This window comes from Nomascus leucogenys, chromosome 12 (genome assembly GCF_006542625.1).
Source record: "Nomascus leucogenys isolate Asia chromosome 12, Asia_NLE_v1, whole genome shotgun sequence".
Taxonomy (NCBI): Eukaryota; Metazoa; Chordata; class Mammalia; order Primates; family Hylobatidae; genus Nomascus; species Nomascus leucogenys.
Genome location: NC_044392.1, coordinates 3,355,890 through 3,376,794, shown reverse-complemented (window position 1 = coordinate 3,376,794; position 20,905 = coordinate 3,355,890). Strand labels below are relative to the sequence as shown.

The following is a 20,905-nucleotide window of genomic DNA, read 5'->3' as shown; positions in this document are numbered from 1 at the left end:
ATCCCACCCCACAGCCATGGAACACACATACCAAGAAAGCACTGGTAAGCCCACCCAACTTGCCCCCACTCCTACCAGCTTTCTGGATACCCTTAGACTCCCAGTGTGGGCAGACTCACCCATATGTTTGGGGAAAGAGGTACTGCGGTCCATCTCCTGCCATTGGGGGAGGGTCTCGGGGGTTGGCAGACATCTTTGGAGGTATCCTCTGAGGGTAGGGATAATTGGGCTGGACAAAAGGGATGTAGCTCGGTAGTGGGGTGTAGGAAGAGCGGAAGATCTGCTGTCCCATCTGCTGTGGGTTGTATGGCGTCACCTGCAGGTCACAGAGAAGAGAGGGGTGAGGTCACCATTCCCCAGCCCAACTCTAACCCAAGCCACCGCCCCCCCCGCCCCGAATCTCACCCCCTGTGCCCCTCAGTCACTGTTGGGTACATAGAAAGCAACATGTTGGAATGGAGAAAGCCTAGGGCTCAACTTATGTAGGAGCCTGGCAAGTTACCTAATTTATCTGAGCCTCAGTTTCCCCATCTGCAAAATGGGAGAACACTATCTACGTTGTTAGTGGGGATAGAGTCAGGTGATACAAGTAAAGAGACAGGCATATAGTAAATAGCAAATCAATATTATTTCCGGTCCCTTCCCTGTTTCCCTAGCTTTTCCCTCCTTCAATAACCATCTAAAAAGCCCCTTGTTTATTTTTAAGGCTTTCATTATCCCCAAAAAGCTGTTGTGATTTACGCAGCTCTGGCTTCTATCTCTCTTGAGATCCTTTCAACAGATTCCAAGTCCGAGACAGCCCTACCCAGTGGAAAGTCCTGCGATGGCAGCAATGTCCTACATCTGTGCCGTGTGACGTGGAAGCCACCGGCCACAAACGACAATTGAGCATTTGAAATGTGGCTCATGGGCGTGAGGAACTGAGTTTTGAATTGTGCTTAATTTTAGCTAATTTAAATTTAAATAGCCACACATAGCTGGTGGCTGCCACAGTGGACAGTGTGAGTCTAGGAGGAAGGGCAAAAAAGGGCGATGGGGTTGAGCACAAACTCTAGGGAAATACAGGAATTCAGTGGTGCGTCTGAGACTGCCCGTGATGAACTCCGACCAAGAACCGGGGCTCCCACCATCTTGCTGTGACAAGGCAGAGGCCTCATCCATCTTGTTGAACCACTATCTCCCCAGCCCTAAGACAGTGCCTGGGACACAGTCGCTGCTTAACAAACATATGTTAAATGAATGAATGCAAGAAAGGGAGAGAAAGGAATGCAAAGAGGGGCAGAAGGAAGGAGGGAGGAAAGAAAAGACCACTAAGGCATCTGCTTGAATACCTAAATGATGGGGGGGCTCGTTACCTTATGAGCACTACATTCCGCTACTGACAGCTCCAAATACCAGAAAACCTTTTCTCATACGGAGCTGACGTCTATCCTCTTGTGTACTGAGGGGAGTATCAGTCAGAACTTGAAGAAACTTCTGGATTTCCACTTTAATAGCAAGTCTGGGGTTCAAGTACTCAGGAATCGGGCACTATGACAGCCCTCTCTCACCCCATACGCCCTTATCTAAAAAAAAATCCACAAAAGGGGCTGGATGCGGTGGCTCAGGCCTGTAAATGAGCACTTTGGGAGGACGAGGCAGGTGGATCACAAGGTCAGGAGTTTGAGACCAGCCTGGCCAATATGGTGAAACCCCCATCTCTACCAAAAATACAACAATTAGTCAGGCGTGGTGGTGCATGCCTGTAGTCCCAGCTACTCGGGAGGCTGAGGCAGGAGAATTGCTTGAACCTAGGAGGCGGAGGTTGCAGTGAGCCAAGACTGTGCCACTGCACTCCAGCCTGGTCAACAGAGCAAGACTCCGTCTAAAAAAAAAAAAAAAAATCCACAAAGGCTAGCACTCATTGACTGCTTAAAATGTGCCCGGCCCTTCACATGGATGCTGTCATTAAAACTCCAGAAAGCCCTGTGAGGTAGGGCCGTTATTATTTCCAGTTTGTAAACAGGAAATCTGAGGTTCAGAGAAGTGAAGCAACTTTCTCAGTGTTTCCAGCGTCTGAGTTGTGGTCAGAACGCCAGCAGGGTAAGCCCGGAGCCCATACCTTGTTTCTCACTAGCCTCTCTATGCTGTGTCCTCTTTGGAAACCTGAGTCCTCCCTTCCGGTCCTCCCCAGTGTTCTTCAGTGGAGATGTGGGGCCTGGTGATGCTGGGTGCAGCTACCAAATCCCAAGGTGATGAGATAAAGGTCAGAACATGCCAAGAGCACCTCGCAGGTCAGATGGGAGTCATGACCCTGTGGGTCAGCATGGCAGAAAGTACCCTTGTCCTCATGCGGGAGGAAGTGCCTGGCCCTGGGAGGGGATTGAAGTGGAGGACGCAGGTCCTAGAGCTCACGCAGTGTTATAAAAAATGTGCCCCTGATTCCACGTATCTGATGAAACTATAAAGTAGAGCTTTGTAACCCGCTCTGGGGCCATCTCCAAATATAATCCTCACTGACAAAAGCAATGGAACAGTGTGCCCAGAATGCTGCATTTATATAAAAATGTTTATATAAATAGATATCGCCAGAAAAATATGTAAAAAACCATTAGTGGTTGCCTCCAAGTTTTAAAATTTTTTACCATGTTTTTATATTACTTTTTTCAAATACATACACATGCATGCGTGCATACACATACACATAATTGTCTAAAAATATTCTCTCTGGAGCCAGGCTGACGATATTCCTGTTCAAGGGGTGGGGGCAATGGGGCTGAGGTTCCCTGACCCAGCTCATCTCTCATCCAGTTTCATCTCAGGATGCAAGGGTTCCTGCTGCTGAGAAATCAGTGCTGGCCCAGGTAACAAAGCTGCCTACACCTGCGGGTTCCTCCCTACCCTCCCGAACATTCTAACACATTTCAGGCCAGAGGTGCAGTTTGCACGGAGGGTGGGGCTTCCTGGGGAGACAGGAGAGACAGAGGCTGTATGAGTTGGGAGTGTGGGGGTGTCCACCTTTGTGTGGAGGAGCAAGGCCAGCCTGGGGCTATGGCAGGCTGGGTGTTGGTGCCCTCTGCTCCTCCATTCTAAGCTCCTTTCCTCACACCCCCATCCCTGCCCCAAGACTCAATACCCCTCAATGTGCTTCTGTATCTATTTGTGTGCCTGTGCCTGCACACAGGCTCCTGCAGCTTGGTGGCATGTGTACAACTATACCTGTGTTTCTATCTGCCTGTGTGTGTGTGTGTGTGTGTGTGTGTGTGTTTGCATTTCTCTTTCTGCTGCTTTATTTTCGGCAGTATTTTTGTGCATCTACGTACAAGATGTAGTAAAGCATGGTCATTGGAGCGCCAGCCTGCCAAAGGTCAAACCTCACTTATTGTCCCACAGATATTTATCCCGACCTACCCATGAAAGTAGTGTTGCCAGATTTAGCAAATAAAAATACAGGACACCCAGTTACATTCAAATTTCAGATAAACAATACATATTTTTAGCATAAGTATATCCTGTGCAATATTTGGGACATACTTACACTACACATTTTTTCCTTGTTTATCTGAAATTCAAATGTAACTGGGTGCCCTGGATTTTAACTGGCAACCCTACATGGGAAGAATATGACTCCTCAGTCCCACTGATGCTGGGCAAAGCCATGTCGTTTGCTTTGGTCAGTGGAAGGTGGGTGGAAGTTCCCAGGGACAGGTCTGAGCTGAGGATTTCAGAGGCATCACGTGTTTCTGCTTGCCCTGTTGGACTCTTGCCATCCACCGTGGAAAGAGCAAGAGGTACTGAATCTTCAGCACAGGCCCAGGAGAGGCACGTGGAACCCACCTACACCTGATCCACAGCCCAGCTCAGCCAGCCCATAGACCCAAGCAAGAAATTAATACTCATTGTTGAAAGTCCCTGAGATGTGGAGGTTATGTATCGCCACAACAACACCTAATTTGTATGTTCACTTTATGACTTTGGGCAAGTTACTTACTTAATCTCTCTGTGCTTGGGTTTCCTCATCTATAACCTACCTCACAGGGTAATTTTGAAGACTAAATTAGTTAGTGGCAGACACAGTCCTTACAGACAGGCCCAGCACACAGGAAGGGCTCCATTAAGTGCCCAGTGTTGCCACATAGGGACATCGGTTTGTGTTTTCCACACGCATGCCAGTATGTGAGTCTGTACTCCAGAGCCAATGGTGGGCCAGGTGCCTGGTCACCAGCTGGAAAAGGAGGAGGGAGCAGATGCACCTTCTGACCCAAAGGCCTTCATGGGGCCAGGACAGAGGAGGAGAGATGGTCTACTCACCTGTTGGGAGTAACACCCCAGCTGGGGCTGCAAAGCCTGCTGATAGGGCATCCTCGCTGCCTGCTGTGGATACAGGCCCTGGGGAGAAACAGAGGCTCGGTATGGCCAGGCAAGGGGTTTCCTGCCAAAGGCAGCAGCTACTCAGCTCAGTACCCAGACGGGGCGGAGTTTGTCCCATCACATTGCTGACCAGATCCATGGGATGGCTGAGGCCCGCTGGAACCAGGCCAGGAGAAGCAGGACTCACACCACACAGGAAGCCCCTCTTAGGCAGCCTTCGCAGCCTTTCCGGTGAGTGTGGGAGACACGAGCTTCAGGAGCCTGACTGCCTCCTGGGTCCCAGATCTGTCTCTTAGTGGCTGTGTGACCTTGGGCAAATCACTTCACATCTCTGAGCCTCTTTTTCCTTCTCTAAAACATTACACGTGCTCAGGCCTGCAAAGCCTATGAAGGTAGCCACATTATCTTTGTTGCTGTCCACACAACTTTTCTAAATGCCTTCCCCTAATCCCATACCCGCCCCCTGAAGACACAAGGTGTCTACGCACATCTCCACGTGTGTGTGTTGGTTTGCATCCATGTTTAAGTACACCTGCATGTGTGTTTGCATTTGTGTCTATGCAGCTGTGTATTTCTGTGTACAAATATACAACTGTGAACCCAGGTGTGTCAGCGTTGCTGTGTATCTGTGTGCCCGTCCATGTACCTGTGTCTGTAGTTTGCGGAGAGGGGCAGAGTGAGGATGAATGTGTTAATACATCTAAAGAGCTTAGAATAGTGCCCAGCACATAGGAAGGACTCAAGTTCGGTGTGTTTGTCATCCCTCACTGCCTCCTGCCTTAAACAGATTTCTGGCAGTTCAGCCAGATGGGAAATTGACATTTTACTCACAATTCTGTTTTGGGGTGCTCATGTGTCCACACACAGACATAAGACACACACACACACACACACACACACACACCGCAGAACTGCTGCTGTGGCAGTGGTCAGTTCTAGTCTCAGACTCTGCCTCCACCTGCCAATCCAGAGTTTTCCCTTAAGATGAGGCTCAAAACCCAAAGCACCCCTCAGTCCAGGACATTTTCTTAGAAGATCTGCTGCCCGAGAGGCTGCCTTCATTCTCGGCTCAGCTTGTGCCAATGATCAAAGTGTTGATGATGGCTGACCCTACACCCTTGACGGTTTCCTCATGGCCTGTGGACTTTCTGATATGGAGTCTGCAAGTAGGTCTCCCTGCTCTCCTCCTGCTCCATCTTCCAGGTCCCCAAGAGTGTACCTCCTCTCAGAGCCCCTCCTTGCTCTCTGCTCCCATGCAGGGGACACTCCTGACATTCCTGTGCTCAGGCCCCTCTCACTTTTGTCCACTCCTTCACCTGAAACCACTCACCTGCTCCCCTTTACTCCAAGCCCTACAGCCCGGGGCAGCCTCTCTCTCCTGTTATGACCACTGCCTGGTCTCTGCAACCCCAGCCTCTGCCTGAACCTGGACAGAGCAGTCAGACTGATGGGGTTGCCTTATCTGTTCTCAGCCCTCCGTGAGCTCCAAGGCCACTAGGCAGGTTGCTAAGTGTCCCTCCTCTGTTTTGCCCCCTCCTCTGAACCCCGTTAGCACTCATCTCTGCTTTCTACAGGCAGTTGTGCACCTGCCTGTTTCTGTTTATATGTGTGTGCATCAAACATGCATATATATATCGTTTGTGTGCAATTGTGCGTGTGCATGGCATCATACACAAGACCTCTGCTGGGAGCATTCCATGTCACCATTTTTGAAACTCATCGTGCCCTCTCAGAGGGTGGCCAGAGCTATGCCTCCGGACTGCAGAGCCTAAGTTGCAGCAGCCGAGCTTCCCTATGGGACTCTTTCATCTTCCCTCTGCCTCTTTTTCATCATCTTCTCCCTCAGGTACAGCACTGAGTAGTCTCCAGAATGCCCAGCATGGGCCACGTCATCCACCCCCCACAGGAGCCCATCCAGTAGGGACAGCAGAGGGTTTAAGCTGGTGGCCCTGGTCCTCCTGGGAGCACCAGGGAGGAAGGTGCCCCTTGCTTTCTACAGCCAACTTCCCCAGCCTCCACCATCCCACACCTGCTTGTGCCAGGCTGCCCTAGGCTCTATGGATGGCAAACAGCTGCCCACTGCTGTTCGGTCCCAAGGCAGATTCTCAGGAGATGGTGCCACACTCATGAGTTAGAAAACACTGCATGACTTCAACAACATTTCTAGTTGTTAGAATTGCAGGTTTGTAACATCACAGGCAAGGGTAAATAAACACTCACTGTTCTTTGCTTAAGCCATGGCCCCTTCCCACGCACCCTCCCTCCTTAATTGGGAGCAGAGTTCGTTTATGCCAAGTAGCCCAGGAGCCTCTGAAGCTCCTCGGTGTTGGGGACTTCGTCTTCCACATTTCTGAGTCCTCCCACCACAGAGCTCTGGGTAAATTGGATTTGGGACCTTATTTTTATTCCCAATGCTAAGCAAGGAAGAGACCAGGCTAGACTGTTCCCCATTTCTCCTCTCTGTCCCCTCAAGGTCTGTGGAGCTCTCTGACCCCATTTCCTTGGAAGATTGAGGCTGAATAATAATAAAAACCAACATCTGTGTCACAGCTTAAATTTTACAGTATTTACCCTTCCACGGACTCAATTAATCCTTACAACCATATCAGTAGCTGCTGCTGCTGCTGCTGCTGCTGTAATCATTATGAACCCATTTCACAAATGAGGAACCGCAGCTCTGAGAAGCTAGCCAGCCTAAGGCCTAACTTGGAAGCAGCAGAACCTTTAAAGTCAAGTCTACTGATTTCAAAACCTGCCTGCTATTATCTCAGGCCCCTTGATCAGCTATCTCGAAGCTGGACAGCATTGTGAGATCACAGAGGCTGGGAGAAGGTAAATTCTCCTTCCTTACCACCTGGGAGGACCAATGCCTTCCACAGCCAACTTCAGCTGGGCCCATTCAGTGCTTAATTCAGCAGGCCTTACCAGCCAGGGTCCTTCTGCTGCTTCTGCTCAGAAGCCCAGGAACCTCATAGTCAGCCCTACGATGGTCAAGACAGAGGACCTTCATGCTCAGAAAATGGTATGTCCAAATCTCACCCACTCCAAAAAGTCAGAAGAAATTAACATAGCAAAGAGATGCTATCCCCACTTAATAAAACAAACCATTGCAAATTAGTTTTACATGGTGAGCTCTGTGAGGGCATTTTAGAGTGAGTCGGCTTGTACTAAATGAATTATGCAGTTGTTTCCCCTTTAGAGGTGGAGATGCATAGAGCTGGCCTTTGGTTTATTCCTGAACTTGCGTTAGACTCCAAGATTTTCTTGGGCGTCATTTTTTTTTTTTTTAGAGACAGGGTTTCGCTATATTGTTCAGGCTAGCCTTGAACTCCTGAGCTCAAGCAATTCTCCTATCTCAGCCTCTGGTGTAGGCTGGGACTCCAGGCACACGCCGCCGCACCCGACTTTAGTCATCTTTGAATCCCTCCACCTAGAACAATGCTCAGCCTCTAGTAGGTGTAGGGAGAAAAGGTTTTCAAAATTACTTAAATTAGTGAGTAAATAAATACATAGAAATGAGTAAATCGTGAGTAGGTGAGTAAATGAATAGTGAATAAGCACACAGAAATGAAAGGGTAGAATCATATTGGTAAAGGAGTCAGCGAATCCATGAACAGGACATCTCAAGACCTGCGTAAGGACAATAGACTACTAATATGAACAGGTCCACGACAATAGACTACTAATATGAAACTGGTCCACTTCAGCTTCCTTCTTAGGTCACCTTTCATCACAACCTCTCACCTCCACAGTAGGGTGTGAGCTTTCCCTCCCTGGGGAGGGGACGGGTACTTGTTCTCTTTAGCAAACATACACACAAACAAAAAGCTTGAAAACAAAACAGAGAGAGACTTTGCTAAGTTCCTTTAAGATTCAGAAGCTAAGCCTGCTGGACCAGCTAGAAGAGTCTTTGTATGGAGAAGAGCCAATCCCCTTTCCCCATAGGACATAAGGTTCGTGCTGTGTTGAAAGGGAAAGAATGACATAGGGTTCCTAGGGGTGGAGATGGGGGAAGGGACGTAGCAACAGGACAAATCGAGTTGGAAGTATTTCCTTCTCTGCTTTCTCACTTCAGGCTGTGCGGGGCCAGGCTGGGGCAGCAAATTGCCAAGGTCCTGGTTGCACACATCTGATTGCTGCCCTTCCCCATACAATGACATACAATTCTGGAGAGAAGCCAGTGAGAGGAACAGAAGACAGAAATCTTAGGCATGGAGAATCTTTCCTGAAAAAATGGAGTTCTACCTAAAGGGACTATTTAAGTTATTGGATTGGGCTAAGGCTTAAACCAGAGTGGACATTTATTTAATTTTTCCCTCCTTCTACCCAGTGGGCGGCAGCTCTTAAGGGATATTAAGTTAAATCGACAAAATAAAGAAACTACATTTTCCCTGCATAAGTAAGTTCTGTGAGTGGAATTTCCAGCCCTGCTACAGGTGCTTCACTGTCCCTTTGTGTCTGGCCATTGATTTTCTCCTTTAGCTATGAGCCCAAGAACAAGAATGTGTGCCAAGCCACCTTGGTTGGTACAAAGCTAAGACTGCTTGGTGTAGTTTAAGTAAGGTGGCCATATACACTCATCCCATGGTATCCTCAGAGGATGGGTTCCAAGGACACCCTCCCTCCCCTGCCCTGTGGATACCAAAATCTGAGGATGCTCAAGTCCCTGATATAAAATGACATACAAAGATGCTCAAGTCTCTGATATAAAATGGCATTTGAGGGCCGGGTGCAGTGGCTCACCCCTGTACTCCCAGCTCTTTGGGAGGTGGAAGCAGGTGGATCACATGAGGCAGGGAGTTCGAGACCAGCCTGGCCAACATGGTGAAACCCAGTCTCTACTAAAAATACAAAAATTAGCCAGGTGTGGTGGCACACATACCAGTAATCCCAGCTACTTGGGAGGCTGAGGTAGGAGAATTGCTTGAACCTGAGGGGCAGAGGTTGCAGTGAGCCAAGGTCGTGCCACTGCACTCCAGCCTGGGCGATAGAGTGAGACTCTGTCTCAAATAAAATAAAATGGCATATGAGGATGCTCTAGTCCCTGATATACAATGACATATAAAGATGTTCAAGTCCTTGATATAAAATGGCACATGAGATGCTCTAGTCCCTAATATAAAAATGGCATAGTATTTGCATGTAGCTTATGCACATGCTCCTGTATCCTTTAATCTCTAGATGACTAACAATGCCTAATAATGTACTATGTAAATAGTTATTATACTATATTATCTTTTACTCGCATTATTTTTTGTTGTTGTATTGTTTGTTGTTGTTGTTGTTGTTGTAGTTTTCTTCTTCAAGTATTTTCCATCCAAGATTGGTTGAATCTGTGGATTTGGAACCCATGGATACAGAGGGCTGACTGTAATTTGTTGTCCAAACCAGGACACTTGAGAGTGAAAAGGGATGCCATTCATATTATTCTGGAACAGAAGACCTAAATTGGGACTGTCCCAAATAATCTAGGATATATGTCATCCAACTTCAAAGGAAGTCACAGGAGAGAGGTGGGAAACAAGGACTGTGACATCGTCTTCTCCTGGGAGCCCAAGCACTTAACCAGCCACGGCTAACAAGGAGACTCTGCAGTTAAAGAGCACAGTGTGGACTGGAATTCAGACAATGGAAAGTTAGGACTAAATATACATATGTGTGTGTGTGTGGAGCTGTGCGCACACATGCACGTGAACCAAGGGGTAGATCTGATGTGACCACAATGAAAAAAATAACCAACAAGCTGACAAGTTGACAGTGCCCTTCCATAGCCCCAGCGAAGCCTCTTGCATGTAGGGAAGGGATTCAGAAGAGTCTGAAGACTCTTTGTGAAATACACCCCCTGCCAGCCACTCCTTCTCTGTGGCCAAAACCCCCGTAGATGTCCACAGGAGAGCCAGGCCAGCTCACTGACCTGATACTGCAAGAAGGTAGAGTGATTCGTAAACACTGGTGGAGGTGGATAGTTCAGGTTGAGCCAGAGTGGCTGGTTCAGGGTTGCTGAGGTCATGCCTGGAGCAAAGTGTGGAGTGAAAACATTGCCTGTGTACTTCGGGTTGTTCTTGTCAGCAACCGTCACAGGTGCATTAACTGCAAGTCACAGGAGAGGTAAAGCGGGTCAGTGATGGAGGCAGGGAGAGGCCAGGACACCTTCAGCATCGCAACTTCCCTAGGGATTCACAGTCTCACAGGTCAGGTCCTTTAAGCTCCAAGAGGGTTCTTCAAAGTTCTAGTACATTTCCAACTATAGGTAAACATCATTAGTTCACACCTTGCCAATTTGGAAGGGATGAAAATCCCAGAAGGTCTGACTTGGAGCTTTTCTTTCCATCATTCACTAGTAAAGAAGGCAGTTTAGCAAGGGAATACAATAAGCCAGATTGCTAGGGTTATATTTCATCTACTTACAAAATGAAATTCTTTCAACTGCTTTGGAAAAATCCAACTTTATGTGAACCATGGCTATGCCATTGGAATTCATCCTTATCAAATGATTAAAGCAGCCCCTCCTTAAGGACATATATTTGGCAACACTAAGAAACTTTCACAGGTTGTTGTATCTATATGGGAATTTTAAAAAATATATTTTAAAACATTAAATAATTCGGCATGCAGTGACTCAAAATTGGTCTAAACAAATGAAGTTAGGTTGAGTTGTTTCAAGATAAGAATCCTGGATTCTTCCTTTCTACAAGATGTTGTGGGGGCTTATAAAATCAGAAATGGGTCCTCAGTTTCCCGCTTATTGGCATCCTTTTGGGAAAAGAGGTTTGACTAGAACACTTGTAGGAAGAGAAAGCAGGAACATAATCTCAGTACAGAAATAATCTAAAGCAAGGATTTTTTTGTGTTGGCTTGGGCAATTTGAGAGGATATAATACATGCTGGGTCAGGGCTATATTCAGAAGTGAACATTAATAATGCTGACATGACCCTTGAAAGCCAACTACATTTCTCTAGCAACTGTATTCCCAACAAGGGATATGGGGAGAAAGTCATTGCCCCCATTTTATGGGTTTAAAAACTGACACCTCTAGACAGGTGGTAAACTGCCTATAGATAAAGACAGCCAGGTGGTGACAGAGCCACCCTGAAGCCTGTGAGGGTCGCTGCAACCCCCTCCCCTCCAATCCCTCCCTGGGTAGGTCAGCTCACATTTCGGCTCCGGCCCATCCACTTCCACTTTGTTTCGAAGTCTCGGCTGCCCACTTGGGTTCTTGGTGGCCCCAAGGAACTCATAGAGCAAGTTCTTCTCGGCTGGACATGTAGGTTTCTTGGGCAGCAGGGTCAGTGATGCGGTGCCCACTGGGTCACAGCAACCCTCCTCACCACAGGCATCCTTCTGGCTCTGGGGCCACTGGCTGAGAAAGAGGCTCTCTTGACCCTTTGTTGGCTCCTTGGTGCCAGGGCTCCATTCTGTAGCAGGAAAGAAACTGAGTCAATGCCTCTGGAAGGCCAAGTGCTGGATGCTGGAAGCACCTTTCTGTGGACTAAATGATGAATCCTCTGTAGCACACACCTGAGGCTTGGACCACTTTGGGGGACTCTCTTTCAGCCAAATACAATCCCAATCTCTCCCTGAAACCACCCCCCCGGCCCCTGCCCCCCGATCTCATGCATCCATCAATCCATCCATCTGTTCATTCATCCACCCATCTGTCTATCATCTTTGCCTTTCTTCCTTCTATCTGCCTACTTATCCATCCATCCATCTGTCCATCTATTTGTCTGGCTAACCATCTTTATCTTCTGACCTTCCTTCCATCCATCCACCCCTTCATCCTTCCTTCTATCATTCCTTTATTCGAATTACCTTTCTTTTCTTTCCTCTCCTTCCTTACTTTTCCTCATTCCTTCCACCCTTCCTTCTCTCCAACCATCCATAGTGCCAGGCTGAGAATACAAGGATGGTGTGGACATAGTTCCTGCCTTCAGTGAGCACATGGCTTAGTGAAGGAGTCACACATTCTTACAGAGCATGTGGTCTGAGCCACACACTTTGGTCTCATCCTGGATTCTACTTTCGTTTTATTACTCACAGGTGATTCAGCTCACTTGTCAGTGCCAGGCCTTGACCTGAGTGCTGGGGACACAGTTGTGAGTCAGAGCCAGACTGTGCCCTGCAGGAGCTCATAACAGGAAAAAAAGAGCGACATGCCCAGAAATAGCCCCAGGACAAGGCAGATGAACACCATGAAGTGGCAGAGGGAAGAAATGGAGAACAGGGTGGCTGAGACTGCTTCTCTCTGAGAAGGTTCCTTCCAGAAGGAAGTAGGGTTGCAGCAAGGCCTTACATCCAGGGGTATTGGGGAGGAAGGCATGGCAGGCATGGATAACGGTGGGCAAAGGCCTGGAAGCATCAAGGAGACATTGTGAGTCACTGGATATGGCTAGAGTGTGGAGCAGGGACAAGGTTGGTGGCAGACCCAGGTCTCTCACTAAAGAGACTGAGCATTTATTCTCCCAATGCAGACATACTTTGGGGACCATCACAGGATCCTCCACAGCAGTGGTGGGAAACCTGGCCACCCACCAGATGGCTGTGCACTGCGCTGCCCAATAGGAGGCACCGGGATCTGTCTGGTTGCAGCCAGAAAGGATCTGTGCCTCAGTGTTACCTGTTGACGATAATAGACCTGATCCCACCAGCTTTTGGCCCCCTAGCCCAGCAGTTTGGGGGCTGAGCTTGGGGGCTAAGGCTGTCTTCCTAGCACCATTCCAGCAAAGGAAAGAGCTGCTGTAGCCTGAGCCAATTTAGAAGGAAACAACATTTTTAGCAAAACATCCCTAGAGTCTTTTCCAGGAGTTCCTCCGGTTGCCGAATTCAGCCCCTAGCCAGTGAGCTGAAATAACAGTACCCACTAATAATAGCCCTTTCCCCAGAGACACACACACCTGCAGCTTCCCACTCATATTTACAGGCGCCTTAAACATCTACGAAGCTCCCTCTTCCCAGGTCTGGGCACACAGACATATACACATTCCTATCTGCTGTTCCTTTGACTTAGTGACACGTACACAAGTACACACATGACAGACATATGCACAGATGTGTACACAGACATGCTTAGATGCACCACTCATGCATTTTCTCTAACAAATACACTAAAACCTTCAAAACTTCTTTTGGCACACTTTTGCCCACACATTCATACACACAGACATGCACCAATGGTGGGTGGGTGGGTGGGTGGGGCCAGAACTGCCTCCAATCCAGCAGCCCCATCCAACAGGGAAGTATCTATGGGTCCCTCCTGGAGAAGAGGTAGGAGGAAGTTCTCCTCTCTGGGAAGAGCTCAACCGTCTCTCTCCTATAGCTCCTCATCGTAAAGCCCTCTGGCTCCTAGAAGCCTGTCCAGGACCCAGAGTTCAGCTTACTATCCACAGCTCTGATTCCTTGGCCTTTCTGCAATGCTCCAGGACACAGAATGTTCAGGATGACTTTGCTCTTATTTTCTCAGGTAGATTAATTTGGACCCTCCCAATACGGGTGTCTCTCAGTTACCCACCCACGCTCATAGCCCAGAGGGAATTGTTCTTTTGGCTAACATGAGTATGATCACTCTCTTAGTGACTGCTGACCCTAGGCAATGGCCATGGCCGTCAGCCTACCTTCTTGGAACCATATAGTCTGACTGGTTAGATCAGAACAACACACAGAATCCTGGGCATAAAGTAGGAGAAGCTTGGGAGGTGGCTGGCTTTGCTGGGAAGAATGTGAGCTCCTCAATAAAGTAAGTCCCAGAAAACAGATCCCAGAGTCAACAGTCTGCACTATGCCTGGATAATTTACGCATCTACCTGCTACCCCCCCCCAGAGAGGGAGGACCAGACCTCATGTCCAGAAAAGCTACCTCCATGAGATAGATGCCAAATGACCCCAGCTACCAATCAAATTTCTCTTCTATACATCTTGGCATCCCCATGCTGTAGTTTCGCCCTGAACCCAGCTATGGTAAACACTTCCTTCAATGTACTCTGGACACCCTTTTGATTCCAAAGTTAAGCCAATTACTACATGGCGCCTATTTCTCTTCTCAAAGTATGTTGAGATCAGGGCCTCTGGGTTTGCTTACAAAAGCTGTGCCCTGCACAGGGGCACCCAGCAAAATAAGCCTGTAGGGGTTGGAAACAGCCCATCCCTCGGGGCTGTACCCACCAGAGAGGCTGCTTTGTCTTGCTTTGCACGAAGATGCTTTATGTACATGCTGCAGCCCTGACTGGCGTCCTGGGAAGGACCTTCTCCTTGCAGACCCGCTCTACCCCAGTTCCAGCCCCACTCACCCATCAAGTGGTGCCTCTCCACAGCAGGGTCAGCCTCGGGCCTGGAACAGATCTTGGAAAACACTGGAAGCTGCCTCTTCTGTGCAGGGAGCTCAGCGAGCTTGTCAGGGGGTGCAGGAGGAGGTGGGGGAGGCAGCAGCAGAAATGGGCTCAGCCCTGTGGGCTCCTTGGCTCCAGGGCCACTGAACAGGTTGTCCTGTAGGAAGTCCTTGGTGACCCTTGTCTTGTCCAGCACCCTCTTGTTGTCAGGGGCCTTGGATGTCTCAGTGGACTTCAGCGGGAACTGGGACAGAAGCTTGCTGACCTCCAAGTTGGAGTCACCCAGGATGTGGCCCCTGTCCTCTGTCCCCTTGCTGCTCTTGACCTTGGTGGCACACAGAATGTCTGCGACAGTAGACGTGGCAGAATCACAGTCCTGCCTGCTGCTGATAATGGGCATGGCCACCTTCTGCTTCAGAAGCTTGTCTCCGACAATGATGGAGGCTCTGGGGCGCTCATTACTACCTGCCGCTAGAGGAGAGGCAAGAATGCAGGGAGCCAGCCCTCTGGTCCCCTCGGGAGAGCTGCCGGGTGCCTCCAGCTCCCCAGAACTCTCTTCGACCAGGATCGAGTGCTCTTTGGTGAGGCTTAGGAACTCCTGTTCCACCAAGAAGGAGATCTCATCTTTGCCACTGCTGAGCTCCAGAGCTCTGGAAATGGGTCAGAGAGACAGACGGTGTTAGTGCCAGCTCACCAAGGCGTGGCTTTGCAGAAGGACATAGGCCCCAGAAAAGGGAGATGGATGCATAACATGACAAAAACACACTTCCAGGTAAGATAACCCAGCAGACACAGTGGACCCCCAGAGGGTCCTATACCAGAGCCGTAGGACGCAGCACTGAGAGCATGGTTTTGAAAAATGGGGAAACCTGGATCCTCTCCCAACAACCTTGCTGAGTGAGCTGGGGCAAGTCACAGCCTCACTGAGCCTTAATTCTAGTCCATTCCTCCTTGTTCTTCATGCTCAGAACCTGAAGCAATGAAAGACCAGATAAGGGGTTCACTGGGGAATTTTGCCCAGCAGCAAAGGGGTCAGGAGCAAGCCAACAGCTCTAAGTGCGGAGTCTAGGGTGCTGGGGCTGAGCCCTGGGAAGCCTCCAGGAGCGTAGCGCAGCCCCTATCACCTCACTGCAGAATGGTGGAGTGGACAGCCTAAGCTTACACCCTGACCCAGTCAATTCCCATCGGTGTGACCCTGGGCAGTTTGTTCAGCATCTTGGTATTCTGTCTCCTCCTCTCATTACTTGGGGTATCATAGAGGTGCAAAGCACTTTGAATGGTGTCTGGCATAGAGTGAGGGTGATTCAAAGGTCAGCCCTCATGTTTACACCACTGTCAGCCTTGGTCGGTCCCCGCCCCTGGATCTCATACAGCGGCCTCTTGGATACTCGTGTTCACTCTGGCATGGCCTCTGACCCGATCACAGCCTCTGGACTGGGCCTCACTTCATGCGCAGCACCAGCAGCTGGGAGATCCCTGCACTGATTCACCGGGATCTTCCCGAACCTAAATATTGGCCTCAACCTGCACCTTGGACCCTGGGTCTTCCGCTGCATGCTTGCTGGTCTGCACCTGTCTGATAGCACCTGATGGTCTCCCGGCTTCTAAGCTCCTCGATGCTACTTCTCTCCAGGTGTAGAGAGGATTGCAATCCTACTGGCCTGACTGGTGGCCCCGCCCACCTCACCAGCATTCTTGGCAAGCAGGCACCCAGGAGGACAAGAGCCACCAGCCTAAAACCATCTGTTGTCCCTACTCAAGGGGCTTCTATGAGAGGTGGATGAGGTGGGCCACACCAAGCATTCTGGAAACTGCTCAGCCTTCTATCCTGGGAGCGCTGAAGGAGAAGACGATGAAGAAGACCCAAGGGAAAAAATCAAGGAGCCCCATAGGGGAGCTCAGCTGCTGTGGCTTAGGCTTTGCAGTCTGGAGGCCCAGCACACATTCCAGCTCTGGCCAGCCTCTCAGAGGGCATGATGAGTCTCCAAAACGGTGACCGTGGAATGCTTCCAGCAGGGTCCATGCCTTCCTGGTAATGCTCATTGTGTACAAACGCACACACACACACACACACGAACAGAAACAGGCGGGCACACAATTCACATGTCACCATACACAGACCCAGGGGAGTAGTCACTGCATTTAACAGTCAATCAGAACGGACACAGTCTACAGTCTTAGAGAGTTCCTATTGTGCCAGACAGGAAACCTTTAGTCGCTGGGTCCTGATGAGTCCTGAGGCAAAGACTTGGTAGCCCAGGGTGCTCGGGGAGCTTGGGGAAGAGCTACGTACTAAAGACATGGGAATGGGCCGGGCGTGGTGGCTCACGCTTGTAATCCCAGCACTTTGGGAGGCCGAGGCGGGCGGATCACGAGGTTAGGAGATCGAGACCACAGTGAAACCCCGTCTCTACTAAAAATACAAAAAATTAGCCGGGCGTGGTGGCGGGCGCCTGTAGTCCCAGCTACTCGGAGAGGCTGAGGCAGGAGAATGGCGTGAACCCGGGAGGCGGAGCTTGCAGTGAGCCGAGACTGCGCCACTGCACTCCAGCCTGGGCGACAGAGCAAGACTCCGTCTCAAAAAAAAAAAAAAAAAAAAAAAAGACATGGGAATGTACCAATAGTCCAGCAGCCAAGACAGCTGGACTTCTTGAACTTCTTGAACATGAGCCTCTCTACCCCCACATGGAAGCTCACCAGGCTTGGAGGCAGAGAGTAATGCCTGCAAAAAGCAGACTCCAGACAAACAGGCCTGGGTTTGAATCCAGGCACCACTGCTCTTTTCATGTCAGACCCTGGAACCTCAGTGTCCTCCCCTGTAAAATGGGTGTGACACCTAACCTCACCCGCCTCATGGGATGGTTGGGAGCACTGGGCGAGGTCACTGGTATGTGAGCTCAGCACAATGCCCTGTGCACAGGAAACATTCAGTCAGTGTTGGCTGTGAGCATTAGCTAATGTGGGCTGGTCCTGGCCAGCTCCTGGAGGGCCATTGGAGCTATGTGTGCAGCAAGATCACTGTCTATTATTTTCTCTTTCCCTCCAATCTCTCTTCGGTCCCCTTTCCCTGACTTGTCACCTATTCCCTTCCTTTGCCTCCTTCCCATGTCTAGACTTAGACCTATAAATAGGCCTCACTTTCCCGGCTGAGTCCCCTGAGAACAATCAGAATAAAGGGGCTGCCAATCCACAGTCTCAAGTTTTAGATCCCCCTCCTCTTCTTCCTCTTCATCCACCTCAAAAGGAACAGGTGAGTCTCAAGTCACAGGAGTCAGACATTTGAAGGACTAGTTTTTGCCTCCCCTCCCCAAATACTTTGCAAAGCAAGCCATACACCAATAGCTTCACTGAATTAGAAAGACACAGTACAATTAGGTCAATTTTTAAAATTGTGATAATGGTGTTGTGGTTATGCCTAACAACAACAAACAGTCTTTATCTCTTAGCGATACATACTATTTACAGAGAAAATGATGCCTGGGAATGCCTTTAAAATAAATCCAGCAGGAGGAGGGAAAGGAAGAGAGAGGGAGTAACAGATGAAACAAGATTGGCCATATGTTAATCGTTGCTAAAGCCGGGTAATGGTTACATAGGGTCATCACATACTAGTCATTCTATTTGTCTGTATTCGCTTTCTGCTTTATTTCATACAAATATTACACACATACTCAAAGTAGCTTCTAGAAGCCCCACAGGGACCTGAGATCCCTGTACCAAAAAACACCCCATGATGGTCCCTTCTCAGCACCTGGGAGGTCACTCCTGCCCTCCCCAACCTGAAGCCAGGCTAGCAGACAGGAACTAGCAGGGGCTGAGTGTGAATCCCTGCTCTGCCTCTCAAGAGCTGCCTTCTACACCTTGTATTCCTCATCTGTCGGGGTTAGACTGTGAGCATTCTATAAGTTGTACAAAACACTTAGCACAAGCCGGGTACATGGTGGGCCCTTGAGAAATGCTCACAGCATAATTATTATAATGTAATTATCAATGTTTAGATCTTAGTTATGATGCACTCATATGTGCCTCTGCACGACTTCTCCTCACAGGCATCCAGAGCAATGAAGAAAGCATCTTCTCCATTCATCCCCACACTGCAGCCTTTGTGGTGTTTAAGGAAACATTCATGTCCCCCCCAGCTGCAACCACCTCCTTGTCTCCATTCTGAACTCACGGTGGCTTTCAGGGGATATGGCTTCCAGAACCGACCCCTCCAGGCCATTCTCCTCTACATACCGCAGGAACCAATGAGGCTCTTAGAAAGCTGGCATTGGTGTGCCAAGAACATAGGGGCCTGCCCCGGCTGTGAGCCCTGCCACGTGCCCTTGAAAGGTTGCCGCAGGATATCCATTCTTCTCTTGCCGGCCTCTACAAATTCGTATTTCCCTTGCATTTGCCGTGAGCCTACTATGGGCCAGACAGGAAGCCAGTCATCCATATATGTGTTCATATTTAATCCTCCCCATATGCCTGGGCAGTAGCCAGGATCATCCCCACTTTACATATGGGAAGAATGACCCTGAAAGGCTAAGGGCCTTTCCACAGAGGGAAGAAGCTGATGTAGGGACTTGGCTGGGTCCAGCTGCCTCCACTAATTCCTCCCCACCCCCAGCCTGGGCTTCCTTTCAGGAGATTGTTATCCAGCAAGGTCTCCCTGATCCCTGGCCGGGCTTTGTTCCCCAATCTGAATGCAATCAGGAATATTGCTGGTTTCGTCCCATCACTCCAGCCTGTGGAGGATCATCACAGTGAATCTTGAGCCTGTCATCCGTGGCATTAGCTGTCCCTGACAGCTCCATATCAGCTGCATGTCTGATGAGCACATCTTCTGAGTCTTCCGCCAATTTACAAATAGAAATGTTGAATAGGAGAGAGTCTGGGGCAGAGCCTCAGGGACACTACCGGAGACTCTCCTCCCAACCTGACAGTAATCCTGATCAACATTTTGGGGGAATAAATCAACCCCATCACTGTCATCCCATCTCCATTCCCTCCCAAGAGCCTTTATCAAACACTTTGCTGCCATCGAGATTCGCCATGTAGTTAAAAGTCCCTGATTCAGGGTCTCCTCCCACCATGCCCCTCCACTTCAAGAAAACAAGATCTGCTTGTTCTTATTTATTCTAGAAAACTATGTGCCTGCAGAGCTAGGACATTCTCAGAACCCAGATCAAACCATTCCCTGCTGAAAATCCTCCTGTGGATTCTCATTACACACAGGATAAAATCCAGACTCCTTTATGATGCCCAGAGCACTACACAAATTGGCCCCATCTCCTCCCTCTTCCAGCCACGTTGGGCTTTTATCCACCCCTTGAAATGCTAAGTTCATTCCAGCCCAAGGGCCTTTGCACTTCCTATGGAATGCTTCTCCCTACAACCCCCCAGTGTCCCTTGACTGGCTCCTCCTCATCATTCAGGCCTCCCTTCCAGTGTCACAGTCTCAAAGTAGCCTTTCCTGCCTATTGTTTAAAAGTGTCCCTCCCCCACCTTACTCCATCAATCTGTTTATTTTCTTCATAACATTGATTGCCATCATCTATTTTAATAGTATCCTTTTTGTGTCTTTACTCCACAAGGGCAGGGACTTCATCTTGTTCACCACAGAGGCCTCCAAACCTAGAACAGTGTTTGGCACCTAACTCCAGCTCAGTCGGGTTTTGTTGAACAAAGGACTGAACAAGTTCACTTGCCTTTACCCATACCAAGACCTCTAAGAGCTGGTTGCAACCTGTCTGGCTTTCGTTCCATTTTCTGGCCTTCCATCTCACATCCCACCTCTGGCCTGGCATCCCTGTGAGCCGATCAGATGGCACTAACCATCCTGCTTGACCCAGTCCTAAGACCTCCCAAACTCTGCAAGGCAGTCTCTTGGCAGACCCCACACAGAACCCTCATTGACCTTGAGTAATCACCTTGGGGCTCACAGAAAGATTTTTTGGGCACCCCACCCCTTTGCTGGGTTCACGGTTAGGCCTGCTCACCCCCATTTCCTGCAATCTACCGTTTTTCCCCCAAGTTTTGCCAGTCCTGGCATCTCTCTCGTGCTGTTTGCTTTCTCTTTGGGGTTGGTAAAAACCACCTAATCTATCACAGACTCTATCACAGTGAACCATTCGGGGAGGTTAACCCAGCTCCTGGGCTCCTGACAAAAGAAGTAAGTCAGAATCAGTTCTGCGGCTCCAGCTCCACGTGGTGCCGCCTCTGCTTTGCCCATCTCCAGAAATGATAG

The 20,905-nt window shown here is 49.3% G+C and overlaps 1 protein-coding gene across 2 annotated transcripts in view; it reads right to left on the bottom strand.

Moving 5' to 3' along the window:
• C12H1orf94 (chromosome 12 C1orf94 homolog) overlaps positions 1-20,905 on the bottom strand; it is a 53,221-nt gene that overhangs the window by 6,565 nt on the left and 25,751 nt on the right. For both annotated transcript variants that reach the window (XM_003276405.2, XM_003276406.3), the window contains exons 2-6: positions 14,635-15,323; positions 11,506-11,766; positions 10,265-10,440; positions 4,291-4,368; positions 120-316 (exon numbers count right to left, since the gene is read on the bottom strand). In XM_003276405.2, the coding sequence (XP_003276453.2) occupies positions 120-316; positions 4,291-4,368; positions 10,265-10,440; positions 11,506-11,766; positions 14,635-15,073 (1,151 nt within the window). In that variant the 5' untranslated portion in view covers positions 15,074-15,323. The remainder of the gene's footprint in view (positions 1-119; positions 317-4,290; positions 4,369-10,264; positions 10,441-11,505; positions 11,767-14,634; positions 15,324-20,905) is intronic.